The 20,265-nt window shown below is 39.9% G+C and overlaps 2 protein-coding genes across 3 annotated transcripts in view; both read left to right on the forward strand.

Moving 5' to 3' along the window:
* Positions 1-20,265, forward strand: part of USH1C (USH1 protein network component harmonin) — a 185,591-nt gene that overhangs the window by 96,073 nt on the left and 69,253 nt on the right. Inside the window, exons 1-2 of one of the 2 annotated variants that reach the window (XM_042461316.1) lie at positions 13,836-13,929; positions 14,165-14,232. In XM_042461316.1, the coding sequence (XP_042317250.1) occupies positions 13,855-13,929; positions 14,165-14,232 (143 nt within the window). In that variant the 5' untranslated portion in view covers positions 13,836-13,854. Of the gene's footprint in view, positions 1-13,835; positions 13,930-14,164; positions 14,233-20,265 lie in introns of those variants that run through there. The other variant, XM_042461307.1, reaches the window with a different exon arrangement.
* The window catches only part of LOC121927575 (phosphatidylinositol 4-phosphate 3-kinase C2 domain-containing subunit alpha-like), a 376,515-nt gene that overhangs the window by 17,413 nt on the left and 338,837 nt on the right, over positions 1-20,265 (forward strand). The window lies entirely within an intron of this gene.

Genomic DNA, 20,265 nt, shown 5'->3' on the forward strand with positions numbered 1-20,265 from the left:
TATTACCCACCAAGCAATCCTTTGCTGTTGTTGTTGTGTGCCTTCAAGTCATTTCCTATAAGTATATAATATATAATGTCATATATATATATATATATATATAGTAATATACAATGTAATTTTAATACTATTTAAGTCATTTCTTATATGTATATAATATATAATGTATTATAACATATTATATGTTTAAAATATATTATATTATATTATATATATATAGGACATTAGTAGTAGTAGTAGTAGTAAGGTATTCTGGTTGACCAGTACTGTATACAAAATAGCTTGATAAAATAATAATTGCAAAATACAATTATTAATAATTATGAAAAACAATTTCAGATACAAATTCAAGGTCATGTTATACACATATCAGTTTTCACCAACCAATTGGGAGCATATATAGGACATTATGTATTGTATACATATAGGAAACGACTTGAAGGCACACAACAACAACAGCAAATGATTGCTTGGCAGGTAGTATTATTTTTAATATATATATTAATATATAATATATATTACCTGCCAAGCTGTTGTTTGCTGTTGTTGTTGTGTTCCTTCAAGTTGTTTCCGACTTCTGGCGGCCCTAAGGTTTTCTTGGAAAGTTCTTGCAGAGGTGGTTTGCCATTGTCAACCTCTGAGGCCGAGAGAGTGTGACTTGCCCAAGGTCACCCAGTGGGTTTCCATGACTGAACTGGGATTTGAAACCAGGACTCCCAATGTCCTAGTTCAATACTTCACTACACCAAGCTGGCTCCAAGGAAAACTTTAAATTTAATTAATTAATTAATAATTTTAAATTTTTCCTTGCAGCCAGCATGGCGTGGTGGTTTGACTTGAAAATTAATTATATCTCACCTTTCTCCCAGTATAGGGACTCAAGGCAGCTAACAAAATTTAAAACGCTACAAGTTAAAAACAATACAGAGCATTAAAATATAGATACAACGTTTAAAAAAACAAAGAAACCATTTTTAAAAAAGTTTAAAATGTTATACATTATAATGTAAAATAAATTCAGAACTTTATACAAAACTCTATACAAACCTTACACAGCATTTAAACCAAGAAAACGAAAACAAAAACCTTTTCCTCCTTTCTTTCTTCTTTCTGGTCCCCCTTCCCCCTTTTAGGCGCTTCTTTGTCAGCGACCAAGGGACTTGGCAAAGTCAGTTGTATTGTATAATGGCTCTCTTGTTCATAGCCATTTTTTAAAAACTCAATTCAATAGCTGCAAGCCAACACAGGGGTGGGAAAATTTTGATTCAAAACTTTAATACAGCTATATTCTTTAAACATAGTTTGAATATCTATCTTTTTAACAGTGCAGGTAAAATCAATTGCAGTGATGCATTAATGCTGGGACTCATTTACCAAAAGGTCATTTTTAGATTTCATGTCAGAGAGACATCTTGTGTGTGTATGAGAGGGTTGATCCAGCTTACCTTAATATGTAAAACCGATCAGTATTTGTTTGCACACCTCTTGGGGATTTTAGATATGTGTACCTTATATAAATTTGATCTGATATCTGTTGTTGTGCACCTTCAAGTTATTTCCAACTTAGGGCAACCTTAAGGCAACCCTATCTTGGCAAGATTTGTTCAGAAAGAGTTTGCCTTTGCCTTCTCCTGAGGCGAGATGTGGCTTGCCCAAGGTGTTTTTATGCTCAAGTGGGGAATTTAACCCTGGTCTCCAGAGTCATAGTCCAGCAGTCAAACCTCTACTCCACACTGGTTCTCATGAGCAAGCATTTGAACCCTGGTCTCCAGAGTCGTAGTCCAACCTTCAAATCATTACACCATGCTGGCTTTCCGGATAGTTGTACTTAATTTTTAATATGCAACAAACATGAAGACCATCCAAATAATTCCACTCTACCTGTTACACCACTAGAATATGATCAAATAATTCTTTTAAAATATTTTCATTTTAAGTATCATCGTTTTACCTTGAAATTATTTTAGATGGCTTCCAGCAAATTATTATTATTATTATTATTATTATTATTGTTGTTGGTCTGTACTCTTCTATGGAATTCTGTTCTTTAATTCCCCACCCTCCCTCTTTCACTAGAGTTACATTAAGGTGTTTAGGATTAGTCCTCTCTGCACACAATAGGAAAAAGATCATACTTTTGTCTTGTATAGCTTAGAATGAAACAGATGTTAAAGTCAGTTTTTAAAAAAATTCTCTGAAAAAGAGAAACTGTTGTAAAAATAAACGTTGAGAATATTAAGCTATTTTATTACTATACTATATAAGCTATTATTATTTACAATTTTTAATTGTAATAAAAAGCTGTGCATACTTGTGGGATTATGACTGTCATTCGTACCTGTTAACTATCACCACTGGGCTGGGCAGCAGCAGACAGTCTGCAGGCATATGTATCTAACATAGTATTTATGGTCTTGTACCTTGTACTTGTAACCGTTTATACTGATAAGATTCACAAGTCATTCTGGGACCAATTTGATTAAACTTAAACTTCTCTCCCCACAGTCCCAATAAATGAGTAACGCTGGTGCTCCTAAGGAACAATCTATTTGAAATCTTGCTTCATTAACTTTCAGATGCTGGGAACACTGTTGGGACTAAATTAATTTTAAGTAGTATTGACAGTAATAGCCACAGTATTAGTAAAACAACAAACAAAATAGTGAATGAATCTGTAATATAACCTACAATCTATCTTTCTTTATTAATGATAAAGTAGAATCATGGACACTCATGTTCTGTGTGAATGGTCAGATGTACACTGTTGTTTTTAAAACAGTTTTATATCATAACTAGAAATCATTGAGTTGGAGCGTCCAGTTCAACCCACTGCCATACAGGTAACATTCAGAGTGTCTCGACAGATGGCCATCCATCATATGGTTGGATTGACCAGTTTTTTAGTCTTCCAGCATATATACTGCCAGGTTTTTCAAATGCACCTTACAATGCTCCTGCTCTCTCATGGTCCCCATAGTCACCCCTTCTGCTTCTTGAAGCATCCCATAGCCTTTGGAGCAGGTTTTGTTTTAGGGCAGGGGTCGGCAACTTATGACCCGTGGGCGGATCCGGCCCGGGGACCATGGGAGCAGCCCCAGCCGGCCCTACCACGATTGGCGCTCGCCGGCGGCCTCCTCCTCCTCCCCGCCCTGTAGTGGGAGGCCTCGGCCTTCCACACAGTTGGGGAGAGGCTTGGGGCCGCCGGCAACGTGCGATTGGCGAGATCGCCGGTGGACTCCGACTCTCCCGCCTGTGGGGAGGCCTCAGCCTTCCACAGGGCGGGGAGAGGCTCTGGGGCCAACGGTGAACGCCACCCCTTCCGGCTCCCCCGCCTCCTCTGCCTTCTCCCCTGCCCCCAGGCCAGCGCGGGGCATGAAGGAGGGGAGGAGGAGGACAAGGGGGAAGGGAACAGAAGGCGGAGGAGGATGGGGGAACAGGCGGAGGGACGGTGGTGATGTGGCCAGAGTCCTCTGGCTACAGGGTTTTTTTATTTTTATTTTTGGTGCTTTTATGCTAAACAGTCTCCCTGTTTTGACAATGATGTGTGGTGATTGTGTGATGTGATTGATGATGATGATGATGATGATGATGATTTGATGATGATATGAGTCAGCTTCAGAGGCATGCAGGCACTGTTTCAGAAGCGAGAGAGTGTCAACCTTCCAAGTGTGTTTTGGGTGCTTTTAATGCTAACAAGTCTCCCTTGTTTTTACAATGATGTGTGATGATGTGATTGATGATGATGATGAGATATGAGTAGCTTGAGAGGCGGCATGCACTGGTTTTCAGCAGCTGAGAGAGTGTGACTTTCCAAAGTCCATTTCTGTGTGTGTTTTGGTTTCTTTATGTTGATATTGATATCAGCAAGCCTCTGGGGCATGGCCAGTGTAAATTGCTGTGATTTTTACAAACTCATGCAACAGTGAAGGAAAAACCAAAGTCCCTTGACACAAGTACACATTCTGAGAAGTATGTTGGTCAAGAAACCTGAAACAGCAAACCACTTCTTGTGAAACCACCTGGACATAGAATCATAGAATCATAGAATTATAGAGTTGGAGAGAGACCATAGGGCATCCAGTCCAACCCCCTGCCATGCAGGAAATCCAAATCAAAGCATCCCTGACAGAGGCAACCAGCCTCTGTTTAAAGACCTCCAAGGAAGGAGACTCTATCACCCTCCGAGGGAGTGCATTCCACTGTCGAAACAGCCCTTAGTCAGAAGTTCCTCCTAATGTTCAAGTGGAATCTCTTTTCTAGCTTGCATCCATTGGTTCCGGGTCCGTTCTCTTGGAGCAGCAGAAAACAAGTCTGCTCCCTCCTCAATAACATCCTTTATAATATTTAAACAAGGCTATAACCTCTTAACCTTCTTTCTCCAGGCTAAATCCCCAGTCCCTTAAGTCGTTCCTCATAGGGCATGGTTTCCAGACCCTTCACCATTTTTGTCGCCTCTTTGGACACGCTCCAGTTTCTCAATGTCCTTTCTGAATTGTGGTGCCCAGAACTGGACACAATATTCTAGGTGGGGCCTGACCAAGCAGAATACAGTGGCACTATTACTTCTCTTGATCTAGACACTATACTTCTATTGATTGCAGCCTAAAATAGCATTGGCCTTTTAGCTGCCGCATACACTGTTCACTCATGTTCAACTTGTGTGTCTACTTGTGATCCTAGATCCCTTTCACACGTAGTTCATTCCAGCAGGTGTCACCCATCCTATATCTCTGCATTTTATTTTTCCGCCCTAGTGACAATACCTTACTTTCTCTGTGTTGAATTTCATTTTGTTTAGCTTTGGCCAGCTTTCTGTCTATTCAGGTCATTTTAATCTTGATCCTGTTCTTCTGGTGGTTTAGCTATTCCCCCTATTTGGTTTGTCATCTGCAAATTTGATAGTATGTCCCAATTCTGTTCCAGGTCATTGATAAAGATGTTGAATAGCACTGGGCCCAGGACAGAGCACCCTTTTGGTTCGGCCGTGTCAACCAATTACAGATCCATGTAACAGTTGCCTTGTCTAGCCCACATTTACAACTTGTTTTGCAAGAATTCATGGGAAACCTTGTCAAGGCCTTACTCAAATCAAGATATACTATATTCCACAGCATTCCCTCATTCTATCTCAAAGCTTGTATTTTATCAAAGAAAGAGATTAGGTTTGTCTGGCATGACTTGTTTCTCTGAAAACCCTGTTGACTTTTTGTGATTATGAGCATTGCCTTTAGATGTTCAGACTCTCTGTTTAATGATCTGCTCCAGAATCTTTCCTAGTACTGATGTCAGACTAAACTGGACGATAATTGTTGGGATGGATCCTCTTTTTTCCCCTTTTTGAAGATGGGGAAATTTGCTCCTCCAGTTGCTGCGATCTCTCCTGTTTTCCAGGAGTTTTTCAAAGTTATTGCCAATGGCTCCAATTATTAATTTGCAGTTCTTTTAATACCCTAGGATGGAGTTCATTGGTCCCGGAGACTTAAATTCATTTAGATTAACAAGGTGTTTTCTCTACTATCTCTTCTTTTTTTGTGTGTGATTTCCCCTTTTGTCTCTGCTCCACTTCAGGTTGAGACCCTTTTCTTTTTCTGAGAAGACTGAGGCAAAGAAAGTGTTGAGTAATTCTGCCTTTTCTCTGTCTTCTGTTAGCATTTTTGCTCTTTATCCACGCTGTGGCCCTACCGTTTCTTCTTCTTCCTTTTGCTGCGGACATATCCAAAAAAAGCCCTTAACTCTCTAGCAGCCTGAGTTCGTTCTTGCGCTTTAGCTTTTCTGACTTTTACCCTAAACATGCCTGCTATTTCTTTGAATTCTTTTTGTGATTTCCCTTTTTCCATTCTTATTACATGTTCCGTTTCAAACTTAGGCGGTTGAAAGTTCCTTAGTCATCCATCCTGGTTTCTTGAGGACACCTCCCGTTTTTTTCTCACTGGAATGTTTGAAATTGTGCCTTCAGTATCTCTCTTTTGAGAAACTCCCATCCGTGAATCCTTTATTTTTTAGTATTTCTGACCATGGAATCGCTCTCAAGTACTTCTCTAAGTTTACTGAAATCCGCTCTCCTAAAGTCTAGGATGCGTGTCTGACTATGCCTGGCTTCTCCTTTCCACTGTATTACAAACTCAGGGAACATGGTCACTTCTCACCTATATATCCCACCACTTGCACCATTAAACCAGTCATCCTTGTTGGTTAGGATCCGATCTAACATAGCACTCCCTTGTTGCCTCTTCCACCTTTGGACCATGAAATTGTCTTTCCAGGCAAGTGAGGAATTTGCTAGACCTTGAGATTTTGCCGAGTTTGACTTCCAGCAAAATTCAGGATAGTTGAAGTTCCCCTCACTACTACATCTCTCTTTTCTGGACTGTGTGGTCATTGTTTAGAAAGAATCATCCAATTCCTCAGTCTGGCTGGGGGTCGTAGGACTCACACCGTAACATCCTTGTTGTTTTCTCCCCTTTGTTCTTATCAGATGCTCTCCACCTGGCTTCCATGTTGATGTCCAGGATCTCTTCACTGGTTTGTAAATATCTTTGAACTATAGTGCTATTTCCTCCTCCTTCCTGTTTGGCCTATTTTTCTTTATATAGCTTATACCCTCTATTTCCACATTCCAATCATGAGACTCATCCCACCAGGTTTCAGTGATGCTTATATATCATATTTGCTTTGTTTTTTTGTACTAAGTTCGAGTTCATCTTGCTTATTTCCCATGCCATTGCCTTAGTGTAGAGACATCGCAGACCATGGTTCCCTTTTACTTGTGCCTGTGCAAGTTTTTTTGCCTCCTACTGTTGGGTCCTTGCATTGTTTGCCTTGTCTCCTCTATGTCAGTTTGACTATTTTCGCCATCCTTTCGCCTTCCTTAATATTGCCTCCCTTCCCCTCGAACTCAGTTTAAAGCTTCTCTGTATCAAGTTCTTGGGACGTTGGCAAAAACATTTCTTCCAACTGGCGTGAGATGCAACCCGTCTGTTGCAAGAAGTCCCTCCTCATGGAACCGAGCCCTGATCGAAAAATCAAATCCTTCTCTGCTGGCGACCATCTGCGAAGCCAGTTGTTTACATCCGCGATTTTCCTTCCCTTTCCTGGACCATGCCTTCAACTGGCAGAAGAGACGAGATGACAACCTTACATCATTCCTTTCAGCTTTCCTACCAAGCGCCTTCCATAACCTTTTGGTGTTTCTGCTGTCTGTGCAGTATCATTAGTTCCCAGTGGACCAAAAGGATCAGCCATGTTAAACCTGTTCAGTGTGAAACCCAAAGAGTTTGTCTGCATAAGCCTCTGATTAAATATGCAAAGCATTGCCATGTTAAGTAAGCCATGTGAAATGCCCAAATGTGCTTTAGTTTGTTTTGGATTGTGTGTGTGTTTTTGGGGGGGGGGGTGCCCAGAATGGGAAGTCCATTTCTTGCCCTCTGTGCCCTCATGCTTCAGATACACGGCTAGGAGGTGTGGTTGTTTGTTGTGTCCTTCAAGTCATTTTCCTGACTTATATTGAAACGATCCTTTGCAAAGTTTTTTCAGAGGTGGTGTGGTTTGCCATTTGCCTTCCTTGATGGTGAGAGGTGTGACTTGCCCCTGGGGCAAAGTTTGGTTTGTTGCTGTGTGTGCCTTCCAAGTTGTTATGGCTTCTGTGGGGTTTTTTGGGCTTTTTCTTTAAAGGTGTGGGATTGCTTGCCATCCTTGAGGTTGAGAGAGTGTGTGACAGGCCCAGGGCAAAAAAGAAGGAAAGAAGGAAAGAAGTAGTAGTTAATTTTTTAAACCCTCCCTTCCTAATATACGTCTTGTGTGCAGAATGGAGGCAGGAGGAGTTTGCTTTTGCAGAACTGCAAGGCTGCAGAAAAGAGAAAGAAAAAAAGAGAGAGGTTGCATAAGACTGGTTTGGTTTTTTACTTCCACAATATGTGTATGCAGTTGTATGTAGGAATTGTTTTTTTATTTTATTTATTTATTTAAAATATATAATTTAATTATTTATTTTTTGGCTTCGGCCCCCCCAGTGTCGAGGGACAGAACCCGGCCCTGGCTCAAAAAGGTTGCCTACTCTGTTTTAGGTAACAAAGGGACTGCAATGGAAAGGAGAATCACCTTTCTTTTCAGGTGGTAGACAACCCTCTGAATTAAAGTTTACTATAGTTTTTGCAGCTCAAGTCTCTAAGAAAATAATCATAATAATGTTAATTAATCTTATTTTACAGAGTTAAATTGTTTTAATTATTATATTTTTTATTTTGTTTTCATGGGTTATTTTGAAAATAGATAATTTTTGTTGCCCATTTAGTCAATGTAACTAGTTACATTGGTTAATGGAGCTAACAATGACTTAAGTCATCTAGGCCAGCTATATATTCTGATTGGTCTACACAGAATAAACAACATAGTATCAAACCTGGAAACATGAGTTTATGGCCTAACTTCCCTGCCACTGACATGACAGAATCCACATCCATGAAGTAAGGCTCTCTTTTTCCTTGCAATTGCCTGTGTGGAAGCAACTGGGGACTGGAACATTCTTGGAAATGGTGTGCGGTGTGCAGCTTTGAATGGAGCAGGAGTCAGCAGAAATGTCTCCTCTTGAATGAACAAAAACATTATAGATATTGTCATGATATATGATCCTATTCTATATGGTTTGCTGCTGCTAGAAAGGCCAGGCAGTATTATACCACATTGTTTATATCCCTTCTAGATTTAATGATCCAATCACTATTGCACATTCAGAAGTGGCTAAATATATTCTTATTCTTATAAATGTTCTCTTCATATACATATGAGTGGATTTTCTTTTTTATGTCTGCATCATACATTGCTGGGGATACTTTAAATCTGTTCTTTACAGAGTTTTTGTTTTGTTTTGCATAAAGCATGAAGATTAATGAAGAAAATGACTGGTTACGGTTCAAATATTCAGGATGTGTCTGTGTTGCAGATCACTTTCCTTTTGTATTGTCTTGTGTTGGTTTGTGTTGCTTGCACTACTTTTGTGTGGGGCTAGCATGTGTTTCCTTCCTAGTAGCTTGTCTTGCTCCACAGCCTGGGTCTTCTGTAACATTGGTCTGGGTGCACTTGAATATTCATAAGCAACATGTACTGGGATTGATTATGTCAAGGTTATTAGGCCGCTGTCCATAGATGTTGCTGTCAATTCATTTAAAAGTGGGGGGGGGGGAATCTCATGAACACCGTACCAGTATTCCAATTCTGATTCACTCTGTATAACAATGTCATCTCTATGCATTTTATTATAAACTACATTAGTTATGTAGAAGACATGTTTCCTTGCACTGCTCAGTTGACTAGATTTCAAGGATTGAATCTGCGATCTTCTACAGTGCTTTGATCAATAAAATTTCTTATATATAAAGTTAGCTAGCCAGCTAGGTAGCGTTGAAGGTCAATATTATATTATCATTGAATGGTGATCGTGTTATATACCACAGCAGAGCTGGGAAAGTTACTTTTTGAATTAATTCACTGTTGTTGTTGTTGTTGTGTGCCTTCAAGTCCTTTCCAGATTATGGTGACCCTATCATGGGGTTTTCTTGACAAGCTTATTCAAAGGGGGTTTGCCATTGCTGTCCTCTGATGCTAAGAGAGTATGGCTAGCCCAAGGGCACTCAGTGGGTTTGCATAGCCAAACCAGGATTCATATCCTGGTCTCCAGAGTCCTAGTCCATTGCTGAAACCACTACAACATGATCGCTCACTGTGCATTAGTTAGACAAGTTTACCTCTGTCTAACCTATAGAGTAGTTTTAAAAGAGCCAGCTTGGTGTATTGGTTTGATCGTTGGTCTGCAACTCTAGAGACCAGGATTCAAATCCCCACTCAACCACAGAAATGCACTGTGTGGCCCTGAAAAAGTCACACTGTCTCAGCCTTAGGGGGAGGCAAAGGCAAACCCTCTCAGAACAAATCTTGCCAAAAAAATCCCATGATAGGATCATCTTAGGGTCGCCATAAGTCAGAAATGACTTAAAGGCAAACAACAACAATATAGATGAATTAATCAAGATGCTGAATTTAATTTAGGAATGGTATTAAGCACTTTGGATAGCTCTTTTAGATTTTGTGCTAAAGACTGTAGTGGATGTATCACATCACATACTCTCAGCCACAGAGCGTGACAATAGCAACCCCCCACCTGAAGAAACATGCCAAGAAAACCCTATTATCGGTTCACCTTGGGGTCTCCATAAGTCAAAAATTACTTGGAGGCACACAACAACAACAACAACAACAAAGTTATCACCACCACTGACATCGGAGTTGCAAACTTCCATTGCCTGTGTTTTTTAATAAGTGTGGCTGAAACACATTTAGAAATAATGTCAGTATTACTTTGAATATTTGACTGTCCTAGGTTCTTGATAGATTTGTTGGACTGAGGGGTTGTACAGATCGGAGGGAAAGGCCAGCCTGGGGGTGAAGTCGGGGTGTGGCATCCACATGATGCACACCCTAACTCCACCCCAGGCTGACTCGACGCCTTGCACCACACTACATGGTGGGCGGTGTCACGGCACTCCTCCGGCGCTGCATCTGCATGACGCAGTGCCAAAGGAGCATGGAAAAGCCATGCGCTAGCAGCTATGGTGCCCTTTCTGGGGGGCAAAAAGGAGCCACATTTTGCAGTTCCTTTTTATGTCGCGGAAAGCAGAGATTGGGACTGGGGCATGTAGCCGAGAGTGGGGCTGCGATGCTAGAAGGAGCAGTCTATCAAGCCCCTCAGACTCTTGGAAACCAGGAAACTCACAGGGTGAACTTGGCAAGTGACATTCTCTCAGCTTCACAGGAAGCCAATGACAAACCTACTTTGAATAAATCTGTCAAGAAAACCCTAGAATAGAGTCATCATAAGTGAAGAGCTGACTTAACAACAGCATAGGTCTTGCTGTTTTATTAGCAAATCAACTAATATAGAATGGGTGGGTGGAGGCCTTAAGATCATACAACAGTATATAAACCACCCATCAGCCAGTTGTGAAGGATTTGCATAGCACTTTGTGGATAAAATCACTCAGTCCACTTTGACTTAGATGCTGTAGTTGATATAGCTCTGTTGGATGTAACCTTGCCCCCAGCTTGTCCAGCGTTATTGTATATGTTTCAATTTGTGAAGCCTGAGGATGTGGACATGCTCCTTGGAGAACTGAGAGCCACCGCATGCATATTGGATCCATGCCCTTTCTGGCTGCTGAAAGCAGCCTGAGAGGGACCAGTGAATTGGATAAGGGAAGTAGCAAATGCCTCACTACAGCAAGGCAGATTTCCATCTTATCTAAAAGAGCTGTATTCTATATTAGTTGATTTGCTAATGAAACAGCAAGACCTATGCTGTTGTTAAGTCAGCTCTTAAGTCAGCCATTAGTGGAAAAAAAATCCTCCCTTGAACCCAGAATATTGGAGAACTATCTGGCAGTCTCTTTTGAGATGCAAGGTATTGGAGTGTGTGATGGCCTCCAACTCCAGGCATTCCTGGATTATCTAGATCCATTTCAGTCTGGTGTCAGGCCAGGCCTGAAGCCTTGGTAAATGACCTGTGCAGAAAACGAGACAGGGGTTAGGGTTAGGGTTATGGCCAGTGTGGTGTAGTGGTTTGATCATTGGACTATGATTTTGGAGAACAGGGTTTAAATCCCACTGGGTGGCCTTGGGAAAGTCAAAGTCTCTCAGCCTCATAGGATGGCAAGCCCTCTCTGAACAAACATGCCAAGAAAACCCCATGATAAATGTGTTTTAGGGTTGCTAAAACTTGGAAATGACTTCAAGGCACAGAACAACAACAAAAGACAGGGGTAGTGTGCCACTGTTGGTTTTGCTGGACCTCTCAGTGGCTTGCAGTACTGTTGACCATGGTATCCCTTTGGGTTGCCTCTCTGAGATGGGGATCTGGAGGATTGTTTTACATTGGCTCCGGTATTTCTTTGAGTAGAAAACACATAAGGTGGTCTTCGGAGATGCCTGTTCAACACTCTGACCACTATCCTGCAGTGTACTTCAGGGTATGGTACTGTGCCCATGCTGCTATTTACATGCAACCACTGAGAGATCTCATGCAGAGTTTGGGGGTTCAGTATCATCAGTGTGCTGATGACACGAAAGTCTGTCTCTTGTTTTTATCAGATTCCAAAGAAGCTGGGTTTTTGTTTTTGTTTTTTACTAAACCATTGTATGCTGTCAGTAATGGGCTGGATGAGGATGAACAAATTGAAACTTAATCCAGAAAAGCAGGTGCTACTAGTCAGTCAGAAGGCAGATCGGTGAAGAAGGATTGGCTGGGTTACATTTCCCCTGAAATCTCAGGTTCACAGAATGGGTGTGCTCCTGGACTTGGATCTGCGCCTGGATGCCTAGGTTTTGACTGTGGCCATGAGTGCATTTGCACAGTTAATACTGATGCACTATTTGTGCCCGTTCCTTGAAAAGTCCAATCTATCTATGGTGACACATGGCTTGATTACATCCATTTGGACTAGTGTAAGGCATTCGAGCTGCCTTTGGAAATTGTTCAGAAACTTCAGCAGGTCCAAAATGCTTAGGCTATTCACCTGGGCTGGGAGCAGTAATCAGTACTTGTAGTACACTGTAGTGTGTGTGCTTTGAATCCCATTTTGGGAGAAAGGTGGGATATACATCCAAAAAATAGATAAATAATAAAGAAATCTCCTCTTCTTCAGAATTAAGGAAAGTTTTTAAAAAAACATGATTCTATCAAAATTAGATATTTGTATGTTGTATACATTTCAATGAGTGAATTAAGAAGATGCTAAATATTCTCCCAGTGAGATTGTAAAGTGTTTGATTTTAGTTAAAGTCACATATTCATCTACAGAAGAGTAAGTTCTATTGAATTCAGTAGACTTTACTTTTGTTTAAAGATGGTTGATTCATGAGTCATAAATTGTGCAAATGCTACTGTGCATATTGTATCATTTAGGCAGTGGCATCACTAGGGGTGTGTGTGGGTTTGGAGGTCCTGACTTATGGCAACCCTAAGTACATCACATTTTAGACAATATGACTGGAATGCATCAGCACAATGATACAGAGCCTAGAAGCTTATTTGGGCTACAGTTCCCAGAATTCCCCATGTAACGGGATTCTGGGCAACATAATTTCCAAAATTAAATTTCTGAAGCTATAAAAATGTATTTGCTCCTCAAAAGCACCGGATGAATATTATCTTTCTTAATATATCCCTCCACTTTTGAAGCTTTCTCTTGTTGTATGGCTTCCAACTCCCATATTGTTGCCTTTTTCTCTCCCTGGTATGTGCCCCTGTTACACAAGCAGTCAGATACTGAACTAGGTGGAACAACAATCTCTTTTAATGTACCAGAACTTGGAAAGGTTTCTTTTTATAACTAGAACTTATAGAATCTCCTAAATCAGTATGAGAATTCTAGGAACTGTATCCAACAAAGATTTTTTTTCCAAGCTCTGAGAATAAGGCACTTCTTCCTTAAATTATGTTTATTAGTTTTTAATAAAATAATAGCACAAAAATACTTTTATTTGTAGGAGGTAATTGAAGTTCATTTGGTTCTGAAGGACGACAGATAAAAGCAACTTGTGCTACATGATATATGTGGACACTGTAGTTTTATTTATTTATTTTAGAACAGTTAGCAAAGTGAAAGTCTTGCAATCTGATACTAGTTTAAGTGCCGTGACAGAGAGTGGAGAAAGAATAACAGCCTAGCAGCAAGCTCTGTGGAGGTATCAGAGCTAAGAGGAGTAATCCAGTTTATTGCACTGTGTTATCAGAAGGATGCTGATGTTTCTAGTTTAAAGCTTCTGAATGCTAAATATAACTGGTTTTAACCAATAATTTCTGATTACATGGTCATGTGCTACATTAGTGACTGGCCAAAAAGGTTTCTGAAAATATTTATTCAACAATTTAGCCATTATCAGGTAAGAAAATAATAATAAGAACAGTTTGCATGGCAGTATGAAATGGCTATATTCATGGGCATAAATTCAACACAGGAAAAATATATATTTAAAGGCTTTGTAAGAAACCTGTTTTAAACTTTTTAAAATTGCTTCCTTCTTAATGAGAATGGGTGGCGGGGGGGAGGTTCAGGATTCATAATTTGGGGTCAGAGAATTATAGCCATGGTATTTTTTTCTTTTCTTTTTTTTCCAGGTTGACCTGTTAGTTGATAATGAAGCAGAGAAAGATTATCTGTACGATGTCCTGCGGATGTACCATGAGTAAGTTCTTACTTCATATTTGATATTACTCATATTCCTGGAACAGCATGCCATTTGGGTAGAAGAAGACATAAAAAGAGTTCTGTTTGCCTCTCTGTCTGTCTCTCATAACAATAGAAAACTGGTAAAATAATTATTTGTGATTTTACATTAGCAAAATGTTTTCATCATTTAACACAGAATAAACAGGTTTGCTTATAATGCTCCTGCTTTTTACCTGAATGGTTATTCCAAAGTATGTAAAAAAAAGGATAGTTTAATTTAATGGGGTCTTTTTTCCCCAAACAGTTGCTTGTGGACTAACCTTAAACACTAACACATTCATCATGGTATAGTTTCACAGACCAAAACACATTTCATGAAATACTTGAAATGGCAGCTGAGGTCTGCAGAAGAAGAGGGGGAAAAAAACTGTTGTCAGAAATGTTGGCAGTGAGGTCTGAGAAGAAAGCAATACAAGAGATACTCAGAGTGCTAATGATATTAAAGCACAGATGTATGTAAAATAATTTCAGGGTCCATGCTTTAAATAGTGCTGAACAGCACCCTGGCAATGATAAGATCATGGTACATGTACATTTGTTAACCTCTAACGTGCCACTTGACTGTTGTTTCTGCTGCAACAGACTTGCATAGCTTTTTGGAAACTGGGAAAAATCTTTTTTGTTCTGTTCCCCTAGATTTTCTTAATATAAATAGTATAAACAATTCAAAGATATAAATCTTTTAGTCTGTAGAATTAATATGTACAAAGATCTTGTAGCACGTTTGAGACTAACTGAAAGAAAGAAGTTGGCAGACTTCAGTCTGCTTCCTCAATGCTAAAAGCATATACAATCTAAAATTTCTAAAACCATCTGAGGAAGTAGACTGAAGTCTATGAAAGCTCGTGCTCCCAATTTCTTTCTTTCAGTTAGTCTAAAAGGTGAGTTAATCTAAAAGGTGCTACAAGATTGCTCTACAATATAAACAATTGTTATTAACAACATTTGAATGCAGTTTCTGAAACCAGCATGGTTATAATGCATCCCCCCCCCCCCAGCAATAATAATGGAAACAAAACCTGGCCTACATTGTTGTTGTCAGTGGAGATAAGAGTATTTTTTCCCCTCTCCATAGGCAAGTTGTTCTGGCGATTATAGTTTCTGGACATATCTTAATTAATAGTAGCTGAGTAGAATGAAATGTACGGTAGACGTTTCCAAGTTTCCATGTGGTCTTTGTGCTGCTATAGTTTTGTGTGGCCTTGGCTACAAACCCGGTTTGGTTTCAGGACTGTCTAATTGCTTCTCCATTCATAAAGCACTGCCTGCAGTTTGTGAAATCAGGAAGAATTGAGCATCATTAATGATTTAAAGCATTGCTGGAGGTACAAACCTAATAGATACCCAAAATATATCTTTCCCTATTCTCCATGCAAAACTGAACACTGTTCCTAATATTTTTCCATGTTTTTACAACAGTATGTGGCTTTTTGTCACCTTCAGATACCTTTCAAATCCATCCAGTGTCTTAAATTCAGTTTTGCTAGGTAGGCATTTCATATAAATGTAATTGGTCTGGTTTATATTTCCCCATATTAAGCTTTCCTCTGTCGTGTATCACTTCTCTATTTCTGTAAATTTTCTGGACATTGAAATTGTAAGCTTCATTGGATAGAGACTTGTTTTTTTTATCAAATTTCTGTTATGTTTTGTTATATTTTTATTTAAAGTACAATATATATTGCTTATGCTATATAAATACACAGCTCTTTTAGTATCTAGAATGTATTATGCCAATTCAGCATTCATTTGTGTTCCTCACAGTACTACCAATTTGTGCTCTTCATAGTACAACAAATACACAAATTTGTCTCCATTCTTCCTGTACCTCTTCTAGTAATCTACTCATATATAGCTAGCCACTTAGGTAACCACTTCTTCTATCAAAGCTAGCAGTCTCTGTTCCATGAAAGCTGGTGTAACTATAACATGCCTAATTTTCACGATTTTTTCTGGGGGGGGGGGGTTTCATAAGAGACTAACATGACTACAACTATGGGATAATATTTCCAAAGTATATTACATTAAATATGCAAATATACAACAGTTTCCCATTAAAAATGTATATGTGAAACTCAGTTTGGTGACATTAAGTGCTAGTGGAAGCACTCAGCCTCAACTGGGTTAATTATTGGAGTGCTCCACCATCGCCAAATATGCTGCTAAAGATGTAATTTTTCATTGTTTCTTCTTGAAAATAATGACAAGTAATTTCAGCAATTGTCTTCCTGATGCAAGAAAGTCTTCAAAAACTACACAGGTTTCAAAGACTATTCAGAATTCCAACCAAATTTGCACATAGTTGTTGTGCACAGAAAACAGTATTTTCTGCTTGCAGAAATATTAATTCCTGTGCAGAAAATGCTGTTTTCTGTGCAGAAAATTCTATTTTCAATGCAAATAAACCACGTGAGAATTTTTCCCAGAATAAACCAACAATTACAGCATTTTTTTGCACAGGAAACAGCCTTTTCTGTGCACAAATTGATATTTCTGTGCTGAAATATTATTTTCAGTACATAAATACTGTTTCCTGCACAGAAGGATGTGAAAATTTTGTACAGGATATGTCCCAAACTGCAAAGATTCTCATCGGTCCAAGATTCTTTTCATTAGCATTTCTCAACACTTGAAAAACTTGTTTTTGGACCATATTGTGAATATTTTTAAATATTATGTGGATCTTTATGTTCTCTACATCAGACATTGCTTGCATTTGCCCTCAAGAGAACCTTTCTCTCCAGTTCAGCCCTCTAGCAGTTTTCTCTTTCAGACTGGCTGTCAGTGTCACTCAAAATTCTCATGTTAAAAAAGCTTTTGTTAGTGGTGAACTGAGATCTCTTTGTGCTTGGGGTGGCTTTTTTCCTTGTAAAATTCCCTATGTTTGTTCAAGGAGAAAGTGGGGGAAATGATTTGTGTTAAATAAATAATGAATATTTACAGCCTCCAGGCCATATCTCCCTGAAAGGCTCCTCTGATTTTCCAGCTCATTCCTACTTTGTAAGCCTTTGGAATCTTATCAGCAGTGTCTAAGTCCTCAGGCAGGTTTTCCTACCTAAGGCAGGTTAGTAGCAAGGCCTAACAAAACTCTCTCCTATTTCCTGAATGAATGGTATTTGATACTGCTTGAGACTCCAAAGTGGTCTATAAAATACCCTCCAACATCTCACAAATGAAAACTGATACATCTGTGGCCAAACAACCTCAGAGTATGGTCAGATGACAAAAGGTGTTAATGAGAAAGAACATAAAGGGTAGGAGAGGCTTTCAGAGATTACATTTGCCAGTGCCAACTGAGAAGGGAGAGAGCCAGAGTGGCATAGTGGTTTGAGTGTTGGACTACGACTCTGGAGACCAGAGTTTGAATCCCACTCAGCCATGAAACCTACTGGGTGACCTTGGGCAAGTCACACCCTCTCAGCCTCAAGGGAAGAAAGTGGCAAAACTGATTCTGAACAAATCTTGCCAAGAAAACAACAAAAAAAGATAGGCTTACCTTGTGGTCACCATAAATTGTAAATAACTTGAAGGCACACAACACACACACATGGAGAGGGCAAGATTCAGCCTCTGCCCCTCCTCTCCCTTCTGTTAAGGGTAACACAGACTGGCAGTTTATGCTAGCCTGCGTGTGCAGTAGGGCTGAGGGAGGGTGGAGCATTTACATGCTCCTAGCCCTTCTTCCTCCACCAGGGCACCATCTTGGTACATGCCCATTTGTACAGGCGGAACTATGATGACATCCCTCGTGCACAGCGTCCAAATGGCGCTGTGCACAAGAGGTGTCATAGCGCTGCGCCGGGGCGCTTATGGTGCCCCTGCAGTAGCAGAAATAGGAGCTGCATTTCACAGCTCCTTTTTCCACCAGGTTGGGGGCAAGGCATCCGGTTATCGCATCCCTAACCAGTGCTTCCAGGGCCGGCATAGAGCTGCCCCTGTCGGGCTGTTTGTACAGCCCCTATGTTTGCAGCAACTGAGAGTAAAATAAAATGGGAAAGTGGGAGGAGGAAAGAGGAACTGGGACATTTTAAAGTCACCTGAAACATGGAACAACAGAGGATCAACTAGGATTGTCAAATGATGATGGTAAAGTGATGCTATTGACTGGCAGAAGTAAATTTCAGGACCACTCACAATAATCTTCGCGAATTCTTGGAGAACAGGAGAAATCCCCACAGAATGAATAAGGACAAAGGTTGTCCCCATTCTCAAAAAGGGGGGGGGGACCCAAATAATTGTCACTAAGTCAGCCTGACATCAAAACCCATAAAGATTAAACATAATTAAACAGATGGTTTGTAATTACTTAGAAAACAATGCTGTCAACATTAAGATGAAAGTTCACATAGCACAGAGGACAAAAGTGAACCATGGCCAACTTCAGGCCAAGGGTTGAGCAGGAATGTTCCAGAACCACATTTTGAGTTTGCCCCTCCAGGGAGGAAGGAAGTCATTGTAAACTGGGTTGCATACAGGCTGGTATGGGAGGATCTTGTCCCCACCCCTGATGGTTCTTTCAGACAGAAATGCAGAGAATGGAAACAGAGACTGACTACCACCACCTTCAATGTGTTCAGCTGAACCTTTGATTGAGTTAGTAGTATTCCCCTGGTCCTTAAGAAATGGCAATTGTGCTTGTTCTGCTGGGCACTTTACATCCTAGTGTCCTCTTGGATGGCCAGCATATGTACTCTCCTTGCTTATCTGTTTACTCCACAATAATGGCTCATGGATCTCATGAATCCTTTGTGAGGGTTTAGTCTGAAAATGCTAACCAAGATGTTGAACATTTGTTGGTGGTAGAACCTAGCAGTCTGGGGTAAAAACTCAAGTGAATTTACTGTCCGACTGACATGGAAGCCATAAGCTTCAATTGCTACTCTACTGTAGTTTTCTCTTGCATATATGGGGGAAGTGCAGCATAATGTACTGGCAGGGTGAATTAAATTTGAAGTGTTGTCTGTACCAATCCTTTGCATAATATCCATGCTACTATATAGCTAAAATACAGTCACAGCAGTACAAGTCCGCTGAAGCAACACTCTGTTAGCCCATTGACCCAGTGCCAGTTCCTGCTGTTATAAACTATTCATGAAGTTGTCAAGCAAAGGGTATCTCATTAAGACAAGATCCTCATGCTACTGAATTTAATAATAAAAATTGTGTATTCAGATCTATACAGTGAATATTATTTCTCTTTCTTATTTAACCTAGAGATGGAAAAAATATTTGAAAATATTCAAAAAATTGTTGAAAAACATATTTTTCAGAGTGTCAAGAAAACAGACTCTCTAATTACAGTTTTTATGTGCAAAAATTATTTTCTGGTAGGAATTAATATTTCTGCATTGCAGTATTGTTTCCCATACAGAAAATGCTGTTTTCTCTATAAATCAACTACATGCAAATTTTGTGCAGAATAAGTCCCAAATTGCAAATAGGCTTGGAAAACCCAATAGTTTTCAAAGACTTTCTTTCAGAAGGAAGAAAAGAATTACCGTATTTTCCGGCATATAAGACAACTGGGAGTATAACATGACCCCCAACTTTTCCAGTTAAAATATAGAGTTTGAGATATACTCACCGTATAAGACTACCCCTCTTCCAACGTACACCAAATAAAAATTAAAAAAAACCCATCAGATTTGATTTCAATATGGTAATTTTAATTCAAATGACATGCAGGTACTTAGCAGAAACCTTGTTGTATACAAAGCCTGCTTGGATTGCTCAGCTCTCCCTGCCTGCCTAGCCCTCCCTGTCTCCAAGACTTTCAGAGCGGTAGCTGCTTTCATACGATCATCACATGCGGTGAGGATGTAGCCGCGGCCGTTTTTGAGCTCCCCCCACCATATGTGGCGACCACAGATTCTCCAGTCTGGCTCAGAAGTTTCAGCACCCACTCTATAAGACAACACCCGGCGTATAAAACAACCCCCAATTTTTGAGAAGATTTTCCTGGGTTAAAAAGTAGTCTTATATGCCAGAA

This window comes from Sceloporus undulatus, chromosome 1 (assembly GCF_019175285.1).
Source record: "Sceloporus undulatus isolate JIND9_A2432 ecotype Alabama chromosome 1, SceUnd_v1.1, whole genome shotgun sequence".
Taxonomy (NCBI): domain Eukaryota; kingdom Metazoa; phylum Chordata; class Lepidosauria; order Squamata; family Phrynosomatidae; genus Sceloporus; species Sceloporus undulatus.